This window comes from Abramis brama, assembly GCF_963993115.1.
Source record: "Abramis brama genome assembly, chromosome: 20".
In the NCBI taxonomy this organism is placed as follows: Eukaryota; Metazoa; Chordata; class Actinopteri; order Cypriniformes; family Leuciscidae; genus Abramis; species Abramis brama.
In genome coordinates, this window is record NC_139982.1 from 10,803,991 (window position 1) to 10,822,286 (window position 18,296).

At 40.8% G+C, this 18,296-nt stretch overlaps 1 protein-coding gene across 3 annotated transcripts in view; it reads left to right on the forward strand.

Annotated features, from left to right (window-relative positions):
* The window catches only part of LOC311070650 (uncharacterized protein), a 101,691-nt gene that overhangs the window by 38,390 nt on the left and 45,005 nt on the right, over positions 1-18,296 (forward strand). Inside the window, exons 5-6 of one of the 3 annotated variants that reach the window (XM_084094652.1) lie at positions 5,035-5,094; positions 15,329-15,478. In XM_084094652.1, the coding sequence (XP_083950778.1) occupies positions 5,035-5,094; positions 15,329-15,478 (210 nt within the window). The remainder of the gene's footprint in view (positions 1-5,034; positions 5,095-15,328; positions 15,479-18,296) is intronic. The other 2 variants (XM_084094653.1, XM_084094654.1) reach the window with 2 other exon arrangements.

The window sequence follows — 18,296 nt, forward strand, 5'->3', positions numbered from 1 at the left end:
TGAAAAAATATTAAGCGCTGTGAATACTTTCTGGATGCACTATATGTTAATGATTACTAAGCAATGTAGTATCTAGGTGTATTAATGTATGTATGGTCACAAGTGTGTTTATTGACATTTTACAGTAAATTCGAATGTGGTTCATCTAACACATTTTCACAACAATTTCTAACTATTTTGATTTGTTTCATCTTCGTATGAATTTGTACATCCCCATTTGTGCACTTTTCATATGATTTGCTCTCATCCCACTGGGGAGCAGGTTTAGGGATGGGGTTGGGCATGAAGCTTCATACTTAATTAATTTATTCAAATCGTACATTTTCATATGAATCACATCATATGAACTTGTATGAACTTGCATATTTGTAAAATAGCTATGTTTTCTCATGACATTGAGTTGGGCTCATCCAATCAGAATTTAGAGTCAGAAATTCAAAGTTCTGTCATGACAATCTAGATGGCTCAGGCTGATTGGTCCTTAACTCAATCTGCATGCAGTCACATCATTTTCAATAGGGCACAGCTGATTGGTTCCTGCTGGATCAGTGGCCAATGAGCTCGCTTCTCAACCTTTAAACACTGGTCAGCATTTGCCGTAGCAGTTGAAATGCACTTTCAGAAACCCTCCACCTACGCCATCTCCACCTGTTTAGATCTGCTATGGGTAATTCATGTATGATAAATGGTACAGCAGCAGCATGTTACTTAGTTGCTCACAGCAATGTGTCATGTATGTATTGGCAGTACCAAGTCCCTTACTTGATCTGCAGCAGCAGCAGCAATAACGTCTCAGGTTACGACTGTAACCCTAGTTCCCTGAGTAGGGAACGAGACGCTGTGTCGATGACGCTTTGGGAACGCCCCTGCGTGATTGCGTCTGAAGCACATGTGTCAACTAGTCCAATGGCGAGAATGAGCGTCACGGGCGGGTGACGTCATGACCAGGAAAGGATAAAAGCACATCCGGTCTGACCGGATGTAGGAAGTATGGTAAAGTGATGCAGCGTCTCGTTCCCTACTCAGGGAACTAGGGTTACAGTCGTAACCTGAGATGTTCCCTTTCGAGGGAACTCGTGCTGCGTCGATGGCGCTTTGGGAACAAGAATGCCTGAACGCCATACAGCCAAGAACCTGTTGTGTTAAAACTGTCTCGACATGAGAACTCTAGACCCAGGGGTATCAATGTCTAAATCGTAGAATATAACAAATGTGAGTGGCGAAGACCAGCCCGCTGCATCACAAACTTCTTGAAGGGAAACCCCTGAAATAAGGGCCTTGGAGGCCGCCATACCCCTAGTAGATGGGCTCTAGAGGCCAAAGTTGAAGGCTGGCCCACAACCTCATACGCAAGAGAAATAGCCTCGACTATCCATTTGATGGCTATCCATTTGCATTATGGATCTTTAAAAGGAGGAGGACAGAACGCCTGCAGTACAATTGGCCGTGGTACATTGGGTTGAACTTTAGGTACATATCCAGGTTTAGGATAGAGGAACGCTTTGACCATCCCAGGTGCAAACTTAAGGCATGAAGGAGATACCGATAGGGCCTGAATATCTCCTACTCTTTTAAGTGAGGAAATGGCTAGAAGGAAGACAGTCTTGAGGGTCAGAAACTTTTCTGAGACAGAATCGAGAGGCTCAAAGGGAGCGACAGATAAACCTTCTAGAATGAGAGCCAGATCCCAAGCTGAAACTACGGACTGCAGGCCTCAGCCTCAGGGTGCCACGAAGGAAACGTATAACAAGAGGATCTCTTCCAACAGATAAACCCCAACAACCAACAACCAACAAGCCACTCACTCCGTCCTGGCAAACCTTCTCCAGAGCAATCGGGGGAAATGTGTCCAGTCCCAGTGGGGCTGGATGCATGAGAGAGAACCCAAGTGGACAGTGTGTCGTATTCTGAGACCCAAACAGATCCACCTGTGCCTTGCCATAAACTCCCCAAATGTGCTCCACCACCTCGGTGTGGAGCCTCCATTCTCCGGGCCTCAGCCCCTGCCTTGACAGGAAGTCTGCTCCTATATTCAATGTAATATTTCAATGTAATTGTAATCAATTGTAATATTCAGTCCCGGAATATAAATTGCTCTCAGGGAGAGTAACTTGCCAAGGGACCACAAGAGAATCTGGTGCGCCAGTTTGCATAGTGGATGTGACCGCAGACCCCCCCTGATGATTTATATAGGAGACCACTGACGTGTTCTCTGTGCGAACAAGCACGTGATGGCCCCTCAGGTCTGGAAGGAAATGTCTCAACGCATTGAAGACGGCCATCATCTCCAGGCAGTTTATGTGCCACAAAACATGATGACTCCTCCATAGACCCTGAGCTGAGTGGCCTTCCATTACCGCTCCCCAGCCTGTGAGAGAAGCATCTGTCGAGAGTGAAACTCGATGGCAAAGAGCTCCTAACACTGGACCCTGGGATAGAAACCAAGGTTTTCTCCATATAACCAAGGCACGGAGACACCGCCGTGTTATCTTGATAATACAGAGTGGGTTCCCCCTCGGGGAAAACCCCTTGGTCTTGAGCCACCACTGTAGGGGCCTCATGTACAGCAGGCCGAACGGAATAATGTTGGATGCTGCTGCCATCAGGCCCAACAGTCTTTGAAACTGTTTGACAGTGAGTGACTGGCCTAGCTTTATCTCTTTTACAACTGTGAGGATCGAAGCGACACGAACAGGAGAGAGCACGGCCCTCATTGTCACTGAATCCCATCTGATAAATTTAACCAAAGATGCCATAGACCGCCCATTAGCACGAGCGGTCTCTTTCGTGGCTCGAAGAGAAAGATTGGTTGCCCGACATACATACTTTACCCACTAACATAGATGATGTTTTTAACGGCTTAGTGGGCTTAGAATCGTACTTCAGGGACGATGCCAATGCCGGGGATAAATAACTGGCTAGTGGCTGTTCAGCTTACCTCCACCAGCTCCTCATACGCTGGGGAAGAAGCTGGCGTTTCTTTTTCCCCCATTTCGATGCTCAGCACATCTAGTCCCTTAGAACTAGACAGCTGAAGCACCTGTGCCTCTTCCAGATCGGAAGGAACCACGGGGCGGGCTTCCAACTCTGGAGAGAGAGCACTGGATCCCACGTGTAAAGGCTGAGAAAGGGCGGGGCCCGTCTCAAACCCCGCCATGAGATCCATTTGCGATCCCCACACAGGGAGCGCTCACTTGAACACCCTCCTCGAAGAGTGACAAGCGAGAGCGGAGTGTGCGAAGCGGCAGCCTCTCGCAATGCTCACAATCAGCCCCCTCGAAGGCTGCCAGAGCATGCTCCTCTCCTAAACACATCACACAAAGTTTGTGTGTATCTCCACCTGTGATGTAACGAGGACAAGGAGAAGCACACAACTTGTAAGACTGTTTGGACGCCATAATATCTTAGATTGAGCTGTATATATTGTGACAGACAACAATAAATAAGACAGACAGTTTGTACCACAGAGCGCTTGCTGAGGCACAGAAGTTAGCGCCGGTCAGTCCGGATGTGCTTTTATCCTTTCCTGGTCATGACGTCACCCGCCCGTGACGCTCATTCTCGCCATTGGACTAGTTGACACATGTGCTTCAGACGCATTCACGCAGAGGCGTTCCCAAAGCATCATTGACCTCAAAAGGGAACAGCAGTGGCAGCAGCAGCGTAGCAGATCTATTCTACCAAGACCAAACATATCAAGATTGTCCATCACCATACCAAGATATCCATCACCATACCAAACACTCAGAGTTTTCACGACAGAACTATCCTTTTTAAAAGTGCAGACCTCATACAAACTAAATTAAGATAAACATAAAAAAAGATATATATATATATATATATATATATATATATATATATATAAATATTGAAAGAGACATCGCTTTCACTTTTACCATTTTTTTCTCAAATGAAATAGAGTCTGTTTTAAATTCAGTGAGGACTCTTCTGCCTGACAGTACAGCGGTGTGAAACTGCAGGCCTTTCTAGCTGTCAGAACCCCACATTTCACTGCTGTTTGACAGGAAAAAAGAGATAGACTGTTTGTTTGTGTGGAAAAAGAGAGAAAGACTTTGTGCTAAAATATGGCCATTTTGTTCATGGATATATGCACATTATTTATTATTCTGTTGATCTAATTCTCTTACATTCTATAGGAAATGGTGGTATGGATGGATGTGAAATGTATACATAAAAAACACTTTATATTAGGTGTCTCTTTAACTACTATGTACTTACATTCAAACTAAAATGTTTGGAACAATTGTTGTAAACTGAAAACATGTGGTTAGTCATATTTTAACTATTAACAATAGTACTATGGTTTTTGTTTAAATCTCATTGATTATGTACAATAGCAAAATAGTATTATTTTACTAACAAACATAAATGTTCAAGTCTTTGTCATAGTGATATTGAATATAATATTGAATACTGAATAAAGAAACATATTTGTGTGTTTAAGAGAGTGAAATCCCTTGTTTCCACTATTCTCCTGTGACTGCTCATCTGCCATTTAACACATTTCCTGTAGCGTCTGAATGTCCATCATAACATCAGGAGGCAGCACATAATGAGATACAGAAAGATGAGCAGTTGAGTGGCATCATATAAGTTGTATAAGCATGGAATTATCTTTTCCATTTTCCAGCCTGAAGTCCACTTATAATGTTAGTCAAGGTTCCTCTACCAAACACAGTAACAAATAATGTCCCATGACTATTTTCCACCCTGATCTTTACAATCAAACAGACTGTTTTTGCCACTGTATCTTTAAAATGTAAATGTGGATGGTCATATGAGCTCATGGTTTTGATGTCATAATCATGAATATTTCATGAGTCATTTCTTACAGTTTACTTTCAATAGATGCACTAAATGGACATTACTGTATGGCACAACGTACTGTACATCTATGTTATTAGAATCAAACGAAAAAATAAATGTTCTGGTCCCTTTAAAAATATTAAATTGATTCTTAGTTACAGTAATATATTTTTTTCTGAGTTAACTGTGCTTTTATGTGTTGTACAGAGTGATGAACAGGATGGACCTGAGGAAGACACTAGGAGTATCACAGCATCTTCAGTTATGGTATGTCAATCTCTTCCATCTTTAAAAAACAAATAAATTAAAATAAAATAATATAGTCTAGTTCAGTCATAAACTCTAGATGGCACAGGCTGATAGGTCCTTTGCATGCAATTTGCAAACAATCACACTAATACCACATGGCACAAGCTGATTGGCTTCTGCTAATTCTACAGCAAAATGAGATTATTTTCTCAACATTTGAATAGTCGGGTTCAGTGTTCGTTGTAAGCTGGTCATTGTTACTCTGTAGCTCTCACTCAGATACATCTGTATAGATCTGCTATTAGATATTTATATGTCTATTTATTCAGCAGCAGCAAATCTTAAATGCTCACCTTAGTGTGTCTGTGTATCTATTGGCAGTAGCAAGCCCAACAAAAGCAGAAGCAGTGTAGCAGATCTAGTCCGCCATGACCATATATGTTTATTTATTTATTTAGACAGCTCCATAATATTAATTATTTTTAGTAGACACTTTTATTCAACAGTAAAATACAAATGACGAACACTACAAACAGTACATGTATGTAGAATCTTCAAATGTGGTTGTTACATCGTATTGCATCATGCTGTATTTTATATAACGCTGCACGAACTGCTATTATCATAAATCGATAAACCATACCACACAGTGTTTGGAGGAGAGGAGTTCTATTTCAGGCAATTTTGCACATTTCTCAAACCATTTCCTGGCAGAGTATAGAAACAGTCTTCTCCCAGAACCGCATGCAGGCGTTTGAAGGACAGCCCCCTCAGTGAATGCTTGGGTTTTTTAATTATCGTAGAGGTGACACCTCTTCCCCGAGCATCTCTCACCTGAGCTGTAAACAGGGCTGTGAACTTTGCCGTCAGCGGCACGACCCTGAGTGTCATTGATGAAGGGAAAAGCTCATTAATACACACTCAGCGAGAGACAACACAACACGGCCAACAGAGAAACCCTTAAATTGCCCATATAGCCAATTTCTGATGTGTTTTTACAGCACTTCAGAAAGATAGTGTTTCATGTTAGTGAGTATGACAATCTTACAGAAATGTCAGACATGTGTAATATTATTGATTGCTGTACTGTTTTTTTCCACATTTGTGATGTTATTATGTGTTTATACATTCAAGGATTAGCAATCATGCAAATTCTGGCAAGCACAACCTAGGACATGAGCACCCAGGACCTGGTGTCCAAGTCTAGGTCTGGAGTCCAAGACCAGGTCGTAGAACCTCACAAATGTGTGCGGAGAGGACCAGCCCACCGCATAACAAACTTTTAGGGATATCCCTGACAATAAGGCTTTGGAAGCCACCATACTTCTAGTTGAATGAGCTCTGACAGCCTTAGGTGAAGTTTGTCTATACGCCTCTTATGCAAGAGAAATGGCCTCGATTATCCACTTGCTCTTCCTTCACTTGGTTGCTGGTTTATTGTCTAGGTGACCCAAAGCACATGAACAATTGATCATACTTTTGCCACAGGGCAGCTTTTTGGACATACACATCCAATGCCCTGACTTGGCAAGTTTAGCTTCTCCTGGTCTAGCGTCCAAAAGGGAGGAGGGCAAAAGACCAGCAATACTGTAGATCGCACCACATTAGTGGGGACCTTAGGCACGTACCCCAGTCTAGGGTGTAAAAAATAGGGATGTGCCCGAAGCCTAATTCCGAATTCGGAAGAGATTCGATGTAAGACAATGAGAACAACAGAATAATATATTTTTTTTTTTTTTTAAATCAGAAAACGAGCATTGCATTCTATAAAGCCCCTAAAGGGTGAGGTTTTGTGCAGTAGTCGGTTACATCACAGTACATCAGATTTCACTTATGAAGATGGTAAGGAAAGATGACTGACAGGACGATGTCTGAGGATTTGGTGCGCAACAGATCCTGACCGTCATTGACAAATATCTTATCTTGTAAAATGTGTGGTAAATACCGCCGCTCCCTATACACAGTATATGTGATAGCAAATTTGAAAGTGAAAGTGAAAAGTGAGTGCACATTTAAAAGCGATTTAAATACCCTGCATATTAATAGCAGCTCCCTGATATCCACAAATGATATACAATATAATTACCCAACTATATAATTGCGAGAGAATGCAAAAATATTGAAATATATTTTTTCCTCCCTGTAGAGGCTCCGTAGAATGCGTCATTTCCTTTCAGAACATAGTATTTGGCTTCAGGCACATCACTAATAGAAAAGCTTTCACCATGCCAGGTGCAAACTCCAAACACAAAGGGGAAAATGACAGGGCCTGAAGGTCTCCTAGGCCCTGTCCCAAATGGCACACTTCATATGCACTTTCGGTCTTCTGGACTTAAAAATGTCTCCATTTTAGGTTTCAGAGGGGTGCTTCTTCCCGACAGTCAAAGTGCCGTTACATCACAAAAGTGCAGTCTCGCAGGAAGACTGCAAGTGTTTAGGGTGCCATCTGGGACAGGGCCCTACTCTCTTTAGAGACGTAATAACCAGCAGGAAAACAAAACAAAAAAGAAAACAGTTTTTAAGGTTAGACATTTCTCTGCAACAGTCAATAGGTTCAAAGGTGAAAACTCTCCATTTCAAGGCTTACAGTTTTCCTCGTGGAGGGATAACTAGAGTTAAGTATGGTCTTAACAACCTCCGTTGAGAGACCAGAGTTTAAGAGATGGGCCCCCTCAGAGGCTAAACCCACAGTTTCCACAATTCTGGGCGGGGGCGTAAATTTCTGCTCAATGCCTGAGACAGAAGGTCCCTCCTGATGGGAATCTCCCACAGAGAGCCGTTGAGGAAAGAAGTCAGGTCCAAAATCCATATTCGGGCCGGACAGAAAGAGGCTACTCATATTTGATAGAACCCTATCTGGAACTCCCGGGAACTCTGGAGAAAGGTGAGATCAGGGGAAAGGTGTAAAGATGCAGCCTTGGCCACGTCTGCACCATGGCATCCAACCCTATTTAGGGCTGGATGTGTGAGGGAGTTTGGCCACTTCCGCCTGGCCAGACTCCCTCCAAATCATCTTCACCACCTCGGGGTGGAGTCTCCATTCCCCGGGCCTCAGCCCCTGCTTTCACAGAATGTCTGCTCCACTGCAAAGGTCTCATGTATAGCAGGCCAAAAGGTATCACATTGGAAGCAGCTACCATCAGACCTAACAGTCTTTAAAACTGTTTGACTGTGGCTTAGCTTTATCTTGTTTATGGCTGAAAGGATCGATTCAATATGAGCAGGTGACAGACTACTGATTGTTTTGCTCTGATTGAGCCAGAATCAATCAACCATTGATATAGGTCAGTACACAAATGCCCTGGAGTCGCAAAAGGAGCCAGAGCTGCATCCACGCTTTCCGTGAAGTTACGGGTGACAATGCTAGACAGAAAGGAAGAACTCTATACTGGTAAGCTTTGCCCCCAAAAAGTGCCCCTGAGGAACTTCCTGTGTTAAGAAAGGATGGATATATGGAAGTATACATCCTTGAGATCTATCATAACAAACCAGTCCTTGGATCTGATTTGAGTCACGATTAGTTTCAAAGTTAACATCTTGAACTTGAATGTTTTCAACATGCGAGTCAGCTGATACAGATCTAGAATTGGACGTAACCCCCCATCTTTTTTCGGAACGATAAAGTTCCAGCTGTAGAACCCAGACTCTCCCCCGGGAGGAGGAACAAATTCTTTGGGCACCTTCCCCTAAAGAGCTATGACTTCTTGTTCCATTACCAGAGCCTGCCTGGGACCTACCACTGTGGGCAGGATCCTGTTGAACCGAGGCGGATGAGAACCAAACTAAATTCTGTAGCCTCTTTCTATAGTCTGCAGGACGCACTGTCTTCGAGTAGTCAGCTTGGCACCCTGAAGTGGAAGACCGGTAGGTAGATGGCAGGGTATGGTAGGTAGATAGAAGCTCGTAGATGGCAGGGACTGCTCCCTCCCAGCAGCCCCTGAGAACTGAGCTTGGTGAGGGAGATATCTCTGGAATGCCACCGCTTGCTTCTTTGCCTCCTGAAACCTCTTGAAGACTAAAGTGACAGCGTCACCAAAAAGGCCCAGATAGATTTAACCAAAGATGCCTCTCCATGGCCACCATGGCCACCAGGGCTGCTAAAGATCAACCGATGGCTTTGGCTGTCTCCTCGGTGGCCCGGAGAGACAAATCTGTTGCCCGGGCGCTGTACTTTAATAGCGTCTGGGCCCACCCCCTTGCTTTCATCCAAGTCTCTAAGCAGATCAGCCTGATATGCTTGCAAGATGGACATAGTATGAAGACATGCACCAGCCTGACCTGCTGCTGCATACTTTTTACCCACCAAGGCCAATGATGTTCTGCATTTCTTTTATACTTTTATATTTTAGATCATGTTGGTTTGAAATCACGTGAAGGTGAGTAAAATAGGACTGAATTTTTATTTTTTGGGGAACTTTGAAGTCCAAAGTATACTTTTCTGTTTACTCGTACTCTAATGTATACTTACAGTAATGTGATGTAAATTTCATCATCAGCATTATACGTTTACTGTACTTGCACAGCCTGATATTTCTAAACGTTTGCTCAGCTCGCACATATGCCTTGAATTTTTTGCACTAATTAGTTGGTCCAAAAGGTGGCAACACGGTCTGGGCCATTGTTTCACGGTCGAAAAAGCAACAAAAGAAACAGAACAACAACAAAGACAAACTACTAGAGACGCAACAACAATAGTGAGCGCTTTTGTGAGTGGGTTCAAAGATGCATGCAACTTTATTTTATAAGAGTGGAAAGACATTTTCATTGGTCACAACAGTGCTAAGAAATGCAGACAATGGACAAGAACGAAACTTTCTAGTTTGCATGAATCGACCGCTTGTGTTCACACAAGCTATCAAATGGAGTATACTTAGAAAGGCTTTGCATTAAGTTTGATACATACGCTAAGTATTTGTGTCAAAAGGAAGTGTAGTTTGAGCTTGAGTTAATGGGCAAATCTCTGTCTTCAGGCTTTCATCATCCGGCAATACAGAAAATCAAATACAGAGCATTTACGATTTATGCCCATGAATTTTGAGACCACATAATAAACTACTCCATAAACTTGTTTCTGGGAGCATTTCTTTCAAAATAGATGTTAGAAGGCAACAGAGCCATAAACAACCAAAGACATTAATTTCAGAATAAACGAGGGGAGTTTGTCTCTTGTAAACTTTCATTTTAACTTTGCTGTAAACTTTATTGGCCGGGTACCAACTGGCCTGCCAATTACGGCTCCTTTCTCTTGTTAATTTTATGTTGGGGTGATAAATTCTCAGCAGGGCTCAAGTCCTGACCTCAACCTTACCTACTTCGTTCATGAAGAAAACCCCATAAGTACACCCTGTTTGAGGCAGCAGATTGTTGAAGGCATCGCAAAATACGTCACAGAAACCCAATTTGTTTATGTGGTCTTAAGTTTTTTAATGGTGTAGATACACCCACACTATGCTTCTTTTTTGAATATGTAAGAAACAAGGAATTGTTGAAAAAAAAAAGCTAATTTCTAGCCTTCTAGATTAGCTAAACTAAGGTAATGAATCAGTAGCTGACTCATATCGCTTAGTGTATGTAGCATAAGCTACAGCATGGCTTTCCTCCATCCCTGGTGTCCACACAAAGGGCACAAAACTTGCTGATATGGTATCTGCTCTCCCGGCGAGCGGGACACTGACCTAGCTGTCTCATTCTGTCAATGCTAACAGAGTGAGCGTCCCAGCTCGGCCATTTCCGCGTTAGCATTCACTGTCTGAACAGCACCTTCAGTGAGATCATGCTGGGATGAGTTCACCAGGCCGTTGGGTTTGGTGTGCCAGCACGGTACTTTACATGTTCAAGAGTAGACCTGACTCACCTCCAGCTCACTTGTGATTTAGCATGTTGTTATTGTAGCAGAAAATATAGCATTTTTTAAACAACCCACATATAGGTGAACTAAAACATTTGCATTTCATGCAGAACATGCATATAATGTTAAATGGATTGAACCTTTGCTCTAGTCTTGATGTCAAAACATAAACATGTGCACAAGACATGGGCATGTTGAATAATGCAGGGTTTTGTTGACCTCATTAATGACCGTTACTTGTAAAAATACACTATTTAACCCTTAAAAGGGCAAGACCATAAAGAGAAATCAGAAAATTCATGTATTGCTATTTTCAATCTTATTAGGACACAAATTAAAACAATTTCGTGATAAAAAAAACATGACTTTTTTATTTTATTTTTTATGTTTGTATGTCCCAGGATACGTCATAATTAATAATATAAATTAATTGAAAAAAGAATGTTTGTTTGGCAATGCATAATACAACTTTTTAGCCAAATATTTTAAACATTTATTCTCTCATAACTTAAACTAAACATTCCTTGTAAAATTATGTTTAACGATATGTATAATACCTATATATGAATAGCCTACTGTATTATATTTAATAGGCAAATTTCTATGGCCTATAGATTATCAATATGACCAAAACTTTGCTGAAAAACTTGTTGTACACAATCTACTTAATGCCTTCTGTCCACTGATTGATAATTCGTTCTTTTTTATCAAGTAAAGTCTTTGCTCAGAAGTAAGATAAACATTTACTGGAATGAAGCAACTTGGGTTTACTTGAATATTCATACACCAATTTTTAATGTTTTTTGTTAATGTTAATTGTAACACGCATTGCCAAAAAAAGCATTTTGTTTTTAATTAATTTTTAAATCGTATCGGGATACAAACATTTACAGACAGGTTATGAAAAACGTCAAAATTAAATTAATTTCAACATAAATGTAAAAAGCTAATGCTTAACAACAACTTTTTAAACATACAAGTCCCCTCCAAATATTTGAAATACTGTATATCAACTTGTATCTGAAGGTGAGTAGATTTCCCACCACAGGTGGTCATGTTGTTTTTAAATACTGCCCGTGAGCCAAACAAAGAATGTATGAACAAAGTCACCAGATCTTAATATTCACAACAAACACCCTTTCAACATGAAACCAAGAAATGAGTTTTCTTGAGTTTTTTTTCATGATTAATAATGTAAAGATGCTGCTTTAAAGCAATACATTGTATCAATGGTCTATAAATAAACATGAAGTGACTTGACGGGAGTGCCGAAATGCAGAGTGTGCGCAAGGATATTCACATATGCACAGATGCTTTCTTAACTACTGTATTTCACTTCTGGCATTTTTGTTGTGTGTTTATTTTATTATTGAGAGGAAAGAGCACATATTTACATATTCATTTAAACATCGCTCTCATCAGTGTGGGTGTTGTCTGGATGTTCGCTAACTGTATATCACTAGTCAGGTATTTTAAACATCTTTTTACTAAGCGAAGAACGAAAAATAACTTTGCATGAGTATATTGGGCCTTTATGGTCATTGTATAAAATGGTTACCATTTTCTTTTTCTATTTTCTTATCCGAAAAATTCTGCAAGATTTTAAGCATTCAAATGTTTAAAGCTTTTCTGTAGCTCAAACTATAGAGCATGGCACTAGCAACACCAATGTCAGGGGTTCAATTTTCAGGGAAAGCAAGAGCTAATAAAATGTAAATGCATACCTTGAATAGTAAGTCGCTTTGGATATAAGTGTTGGCCAAATACATAAGTGTAAATAAACATTTAAACTATCAGTTTAAAAATCAGTTTAAATGTTGATGAAGTGTTAATAAATGACACTGTGTGCCATCTCAACTTAAATTATTTAATTTTAACATTTGATAGGATACAATATGCATTCAGAATGGTAACGGTTGAAATCAACAGGGTTGTCTGGCTTACAGTTTACTCCAAAAATCATGGACTACAAGGTTCTTATTAGAAAGATAAATTTAAAATGATATTTACATAATTATCTGCTTTAATTATCGAATGTTTACCATACAAAATCATAGTAACAGGGTTGGCATTTCAGGATCCTTCTCTACTGACAAATATAACAAACCATTAGTGACCGGTTTCACGGACAAGGCTTAAGTCTAGTCCCAGACTGAAATGCATGTTTGAGCTGTTTTAACTGAAAGCAACTTGCACTGATTTATCTTAAAATATATCACTGCCATTGTTTTGTCTCAAGATAGAGATCAGTAATGTTTTTTCTAAGGCACGTTTATAAAAGCTTCTTAAATGTCCTAATTGAACAAAGTGCTAATCCTGGCTTAATCTAAGCCCTGTCTGTGAAACCAGGCCTCAAAGTGATCAAAAGAGGAGACTTTTGCTTGTTCATGAATTCACTCCCTGAAAGGATACAAATAATTAATATGGAATAGTTTATTACTTCAAATTGCATAAAATTATGGTGGTAACAAGGTGGATGCATAATGTGGAGGGACATATTTTAAATCTTTGTTAATAATAAATGATCAACTTCAGTTTAAAAAAATAAACTGCAAGTGCTGTCAGTGGGTGAAATTCTTAGTGAATTCCCCTTTTCATATTCTAGATTGGATAGACATTTTATAAACAGATTTATGAAATATAATTGCGTTTAATGGCTGTTTTAACATGGTTTTCCAGTAATAATGGCCTCTTTGAGACTTGAGGCTTGTAAACCTGAACAAGTTGCTGAAGAAAACAACTAAATAAACACCTGGAGCGGGAAAACAGAGCTCTGACATCTGATCTGTCTGAGAGCGAGACTTCAGAGCTTTCATGTGTCCGTTAGGGCTGAGGTAAGACAGGCAGTCTTGGAGAGATATCTCGCAATGTCCATCACTGCAGCAGTTTGTCTTCATCAATCATCTCGCTGTTTGTTGACCATAGCAACAGGATGTCGCAGTTATTTTTATAGATCTTGTTATTGGGGTCTGCCCTCTCATAGTAGGAATTTCCTCAGCACAAGGCATCATGGGATGTGCATCTGAGTGTGCTTGTGACGTATTTGCAGGGACCATCTTTGTTCTCTCTTGGCTTGAGTTTCCAGCAATTATTGTGATCAAATAAGTAAGTCATAGCATTTTGAGAATGTTAAATGGTCCTATGATGCCTAGCAATGCTATGCACAACATTTTAATGGCACACTTTAGATTGTCGCGTATCTGGTTGCTTTCTAATGAGCTGTCTTTAATTAGCAGCTTATGTTATCTGGCACTGGGTGTTGCTAGCAAACAGATGAATGGAGCTCACATCAGTGTTTTCTCGTCTGGAGACGCAGCTGAAGTTTAAGAGTCAAGGTCACGCAGACCCCTCGCCTTCATCTGTCAGCTCCTTTTGATCTGCAGACGCTTTCCTCCGTCTTTCTGCACGCTCTGCCTTTAACGCGGGGTCAGAGGTCACAGTGGGGCAAGGCCACAGGATCCTAGCCTCTGCCAAAAACCTCCTTTTCCTCTTCTAGTTTTCCTTTCTTTCTTTGTTTGTTTCTAATATAACCCTGTGAAGTATTTGTTTTTTTAGGGTTCAGATCTATATTCCTTTTATCAGATACATATGTCAATATACACGCTCGGCCCCTCGCTCTAATCGGCAGCCCCTCAGTTGCCATGTTGAATTAATGTTTTGAACAGAAATGCAATAATGTCAGGACCTTCACGGTGGGGGTTTCAATTTGTCATATCATAAACAGGTGCTAAACAGAAGGATTAGTGGTGTTGCGATCCTCGGTCTTCCCTCGGATCCTGTTATCTGGGTATTGGATCCCTGACGCGTTCTGTCAGATTGAACAACGGGGCCCTTGTGCTGGCCACGGGCGTCAGCAGGGCCCCAGACTTGGTCACAGGTCATTGATCAGAGTGACAAGAAACTCTGTCTGGTTCTGTTTAGAGGGAGGCTGCCTGGAACCGACCTTAGATTAGAAATGAAGAAAGGTCAAAACTAGAAGGAGTATTATAAATGACTTTTATAGTACAGGAATGGCAGTCAGATGCTTTGGAATGGAACACTAGTGTACTGCTTATTATTACATACTGCAAAGTATGAACAATATGCTACTATTTTTTAAATAAATATTTAGGAACTTCCCATTTCGTCCCAATTGTATGCCATTTTATAGTACAAAGAGTCTGAGAAGTGTATTATTAACACTTAAAAATTCCAATAAGAAAAAAAAGTGTCCTTCAAATACCCGTATGATACTTATTTAGTCAGGGTGAAGAAAAGTGTTTGGACTCTTCATGCACTCAACCGTCTCAGCTTTCCTCACAAGCAGAAGGAGTTGTACAATACAAATACAATCACTGTTGTATTTTACAGTGCGTGAACTCATTTTCTCAGTCTTTATGGCTTGTTTCCATATCTTGTTTGCAGTCACTGTTTCATCGGGTACAGATGGAGCCCATCGAGAGGGAGTGGCTGCGGTGTGCGGCGCTGGGAAACGTTACGACCCTGTACCTGCTTCTGCAACAGGACCCCACACTCCTCTCCAAAAAGGTGAGTCTGCACAATTGCGTTTTACTTGTAAAAATGCAAATGTTTCCATAATGTAACTAAAAATCCTGATTTAATATTCTGTGTATGGTGCCAGTACTACCATTTCCTGATGACCAGTAATTTGTGTAGCAACTGGAGGGTTGCAGCAGTTGTGTTTCCTCTATTGTAAGGGTCAAGCTAATTAGGATGAGGATTACGTTACTGCATAGAACCAGAGAGTGTCTCTTTTGAAGATTTAGGGCAGGATGAAAAGACTCAGACAGGAACGGATTGTTGTTTGACCAGGAGCGTTTTGCTGCCTGATAGTGTTAGGGGAACAGAGCGGGTCTTCTTTAAAGGTGAAGAGAAAAGAAAAGAAAACACACTGACGACTTCCAGATATTGTTTGTCCCCTGGATGCAAGCGCAGCCTGTACTGGCTTAACTTCAGAAGCCTTTGGCCCCAAGGCTGTGTATTCTGCCACTTACACACACTTCCGAAACAAGGGAGATGGCTGGACACAGAAAACGGAGAAGGGGGAAAAGAAGGAAGGTGGTAGACTTGTGTCTGGTTGTAAATCATCACATATGTGCCTGGCAGCAGCAGCGGTTGGCGGCTCTACGGGAGGGAGGCCCAAAGCAGCAGCACTTATTAAATTTCCATGAAGTTTAGTGAATTTACACGGCGGAGAGGATGACAGGGAACGGCTGGCGCTGCTAGATGCTTGCAGCGTTGCTGTAGAGCAACTGACAAGAACATTTACCACCTCCGTAGCTACTGCTAATGCTAATAGATTCTTATTTTACTCTACTTTTACCAGATATTAATGGATCATTCACAGAAAATGGTGTCAATTGTGACCTGAAAATGTATTGGGAAATTTTTTTTATTTTTTTTATTATAAAATATATATTTTTATTATTAATATAATTATTTTCAAAAGACATTTTGTCAACCTTGTTATATTTAAAATTCTCAGGATTGAAGATCAGTGCAAAAATATCTAATTACCGCCTTAGCTAACAATTATCATTGCACCATGCCACATTACAATCAATATTCTTGTCCTTTGGGCCATACAAATATTTTTAATAAACCACTGTTTTTTGTTTTCTCATAACAGAGTTGACTATTGAGCACTGAATATAAATACTGAGTTTGACAAGGCCAATATACTGTAAGTGTGTAATGAAAAACTAAACTAACTGACCCTTGTTTGAACCTTGAGGTTAAAAAAAATATGTGACTCATTTAAATACACTGTAAATATGCTAAAAATCTCAATCAATTATTTTTAAAGTTATAAATACACCACATAATGGGGCTAACATTGACATGCAAGGACCAAAAAAAAAAAAAACCCTGCCTTTTCTTGAAAATAAAATACATGAAGTGTTTTAGAAATAATTTTTTCTGGCAAAACTCAACTAATTTCACTGTAAATTTACTGAATGCCAGTGCCCGGTTGCATAAAGCACCTTAAGTGTAATTTTCCCTTAAGAACGTCCATAGGTTTTCCTTAAGGAAAGCCTTAAGCTTAAGGGTGTTGCAAAAAATAACCCTTAAGGGTTTCTTTAGGTGAAACGTCATACACCCTAAGAATTTCCCTTAAATATCTATTTTTCCCTTAAGTAAAACCTCATTGGTTCCTGTGGTTGCACGCACGTTTGAGCTTCCGAAACAGCCTGAATCATATGGATTACTTTTATGTCTTTCAATAAATTGACAGAAATGATGAGCAAATATTAAAAATATCTTTATTTGTTTCTAAATATGAATGAAAGTCTTATGGGTTTAGACCGACTTGAGAGTGAGTATGATGACAGAATTTTCAATTTTGAATAAACTATCAATTTGAGTTTCTGTCTTGAGTTTCTGTCTGTTCTCTTTCATATTTGGCTCCTTTTCGAAAGGGAACTCGCACTGCGTCGATTTGACGCTATGGGGAACGCCTCCGCATGGCCAGCAACAGGCTATGACGTCACTACTAGTGCGACCCAGAAGACAAGTCAAGTCACCTTTATTTATATAGCGCTTTTTTCAAAGCAGCTTCACAGTGATACCATGAAAATAATACAACAAAGTTTGTTTCTAGAAGAAAATTGCGTCATCGTCCACCTTATAATTAATCAATAATTTTGTTGAATATTAAATGTCCCCAACTAAGCAAGCCAAAAGCCAAGGCAACAGTGGCAAGGAACCAAAACTCCATCAGGTGACAGAATGGAGAAAAACACCTTGGGAGAACCCAGGCACAGTTGGGGGCCAGTTCTCCTCTGGCCAACGAGCGAACAGTGTGTGATTATGATCCAGGCAGCATTACAGGCCAGAAGTCAGATTGGATCAGAACATTCAGAATATTTATCTAGTTCCATCTGGTTGGAAGTCGGAGTCCTCACACCGGTATGGAAATGAGTTTGTTGAGGATCAGTGCCAATGCCTGTTGTGTCGATGAGGCCTTCACAGGGCTGATGAGGCTGGCACTTCAGGGATGTGTCATGGATGGGTCCAGGTGCAGGTCCACCATCTGATCTGGATATGGCTGGGATCCGGCTGACTTCAGTAAACGGGAGGGACTGGTTGACACTTCAGGACTGCGTTGTCATCGTGTCCAGGCGCAGGTCCTTCATCAGATCTGGATACGGCCTGAATCCGGTGGACTGCGGTAAACCTCGGATAAACAGAGAGACTAATATTAGCGTAGACGCCATCCTTCTTATGATGTAACAAGTACATCAGGATTTATGGGGAGTGTTCCCGGTTCCGGCTGACCTAAACTATGCAGCCTAACATTGAATTATTGAAGTCTATAATGTGTTTTGTGTATGCTAGGCCAAAGAGATGTGTTTTTAGTCTAGATTTGAAC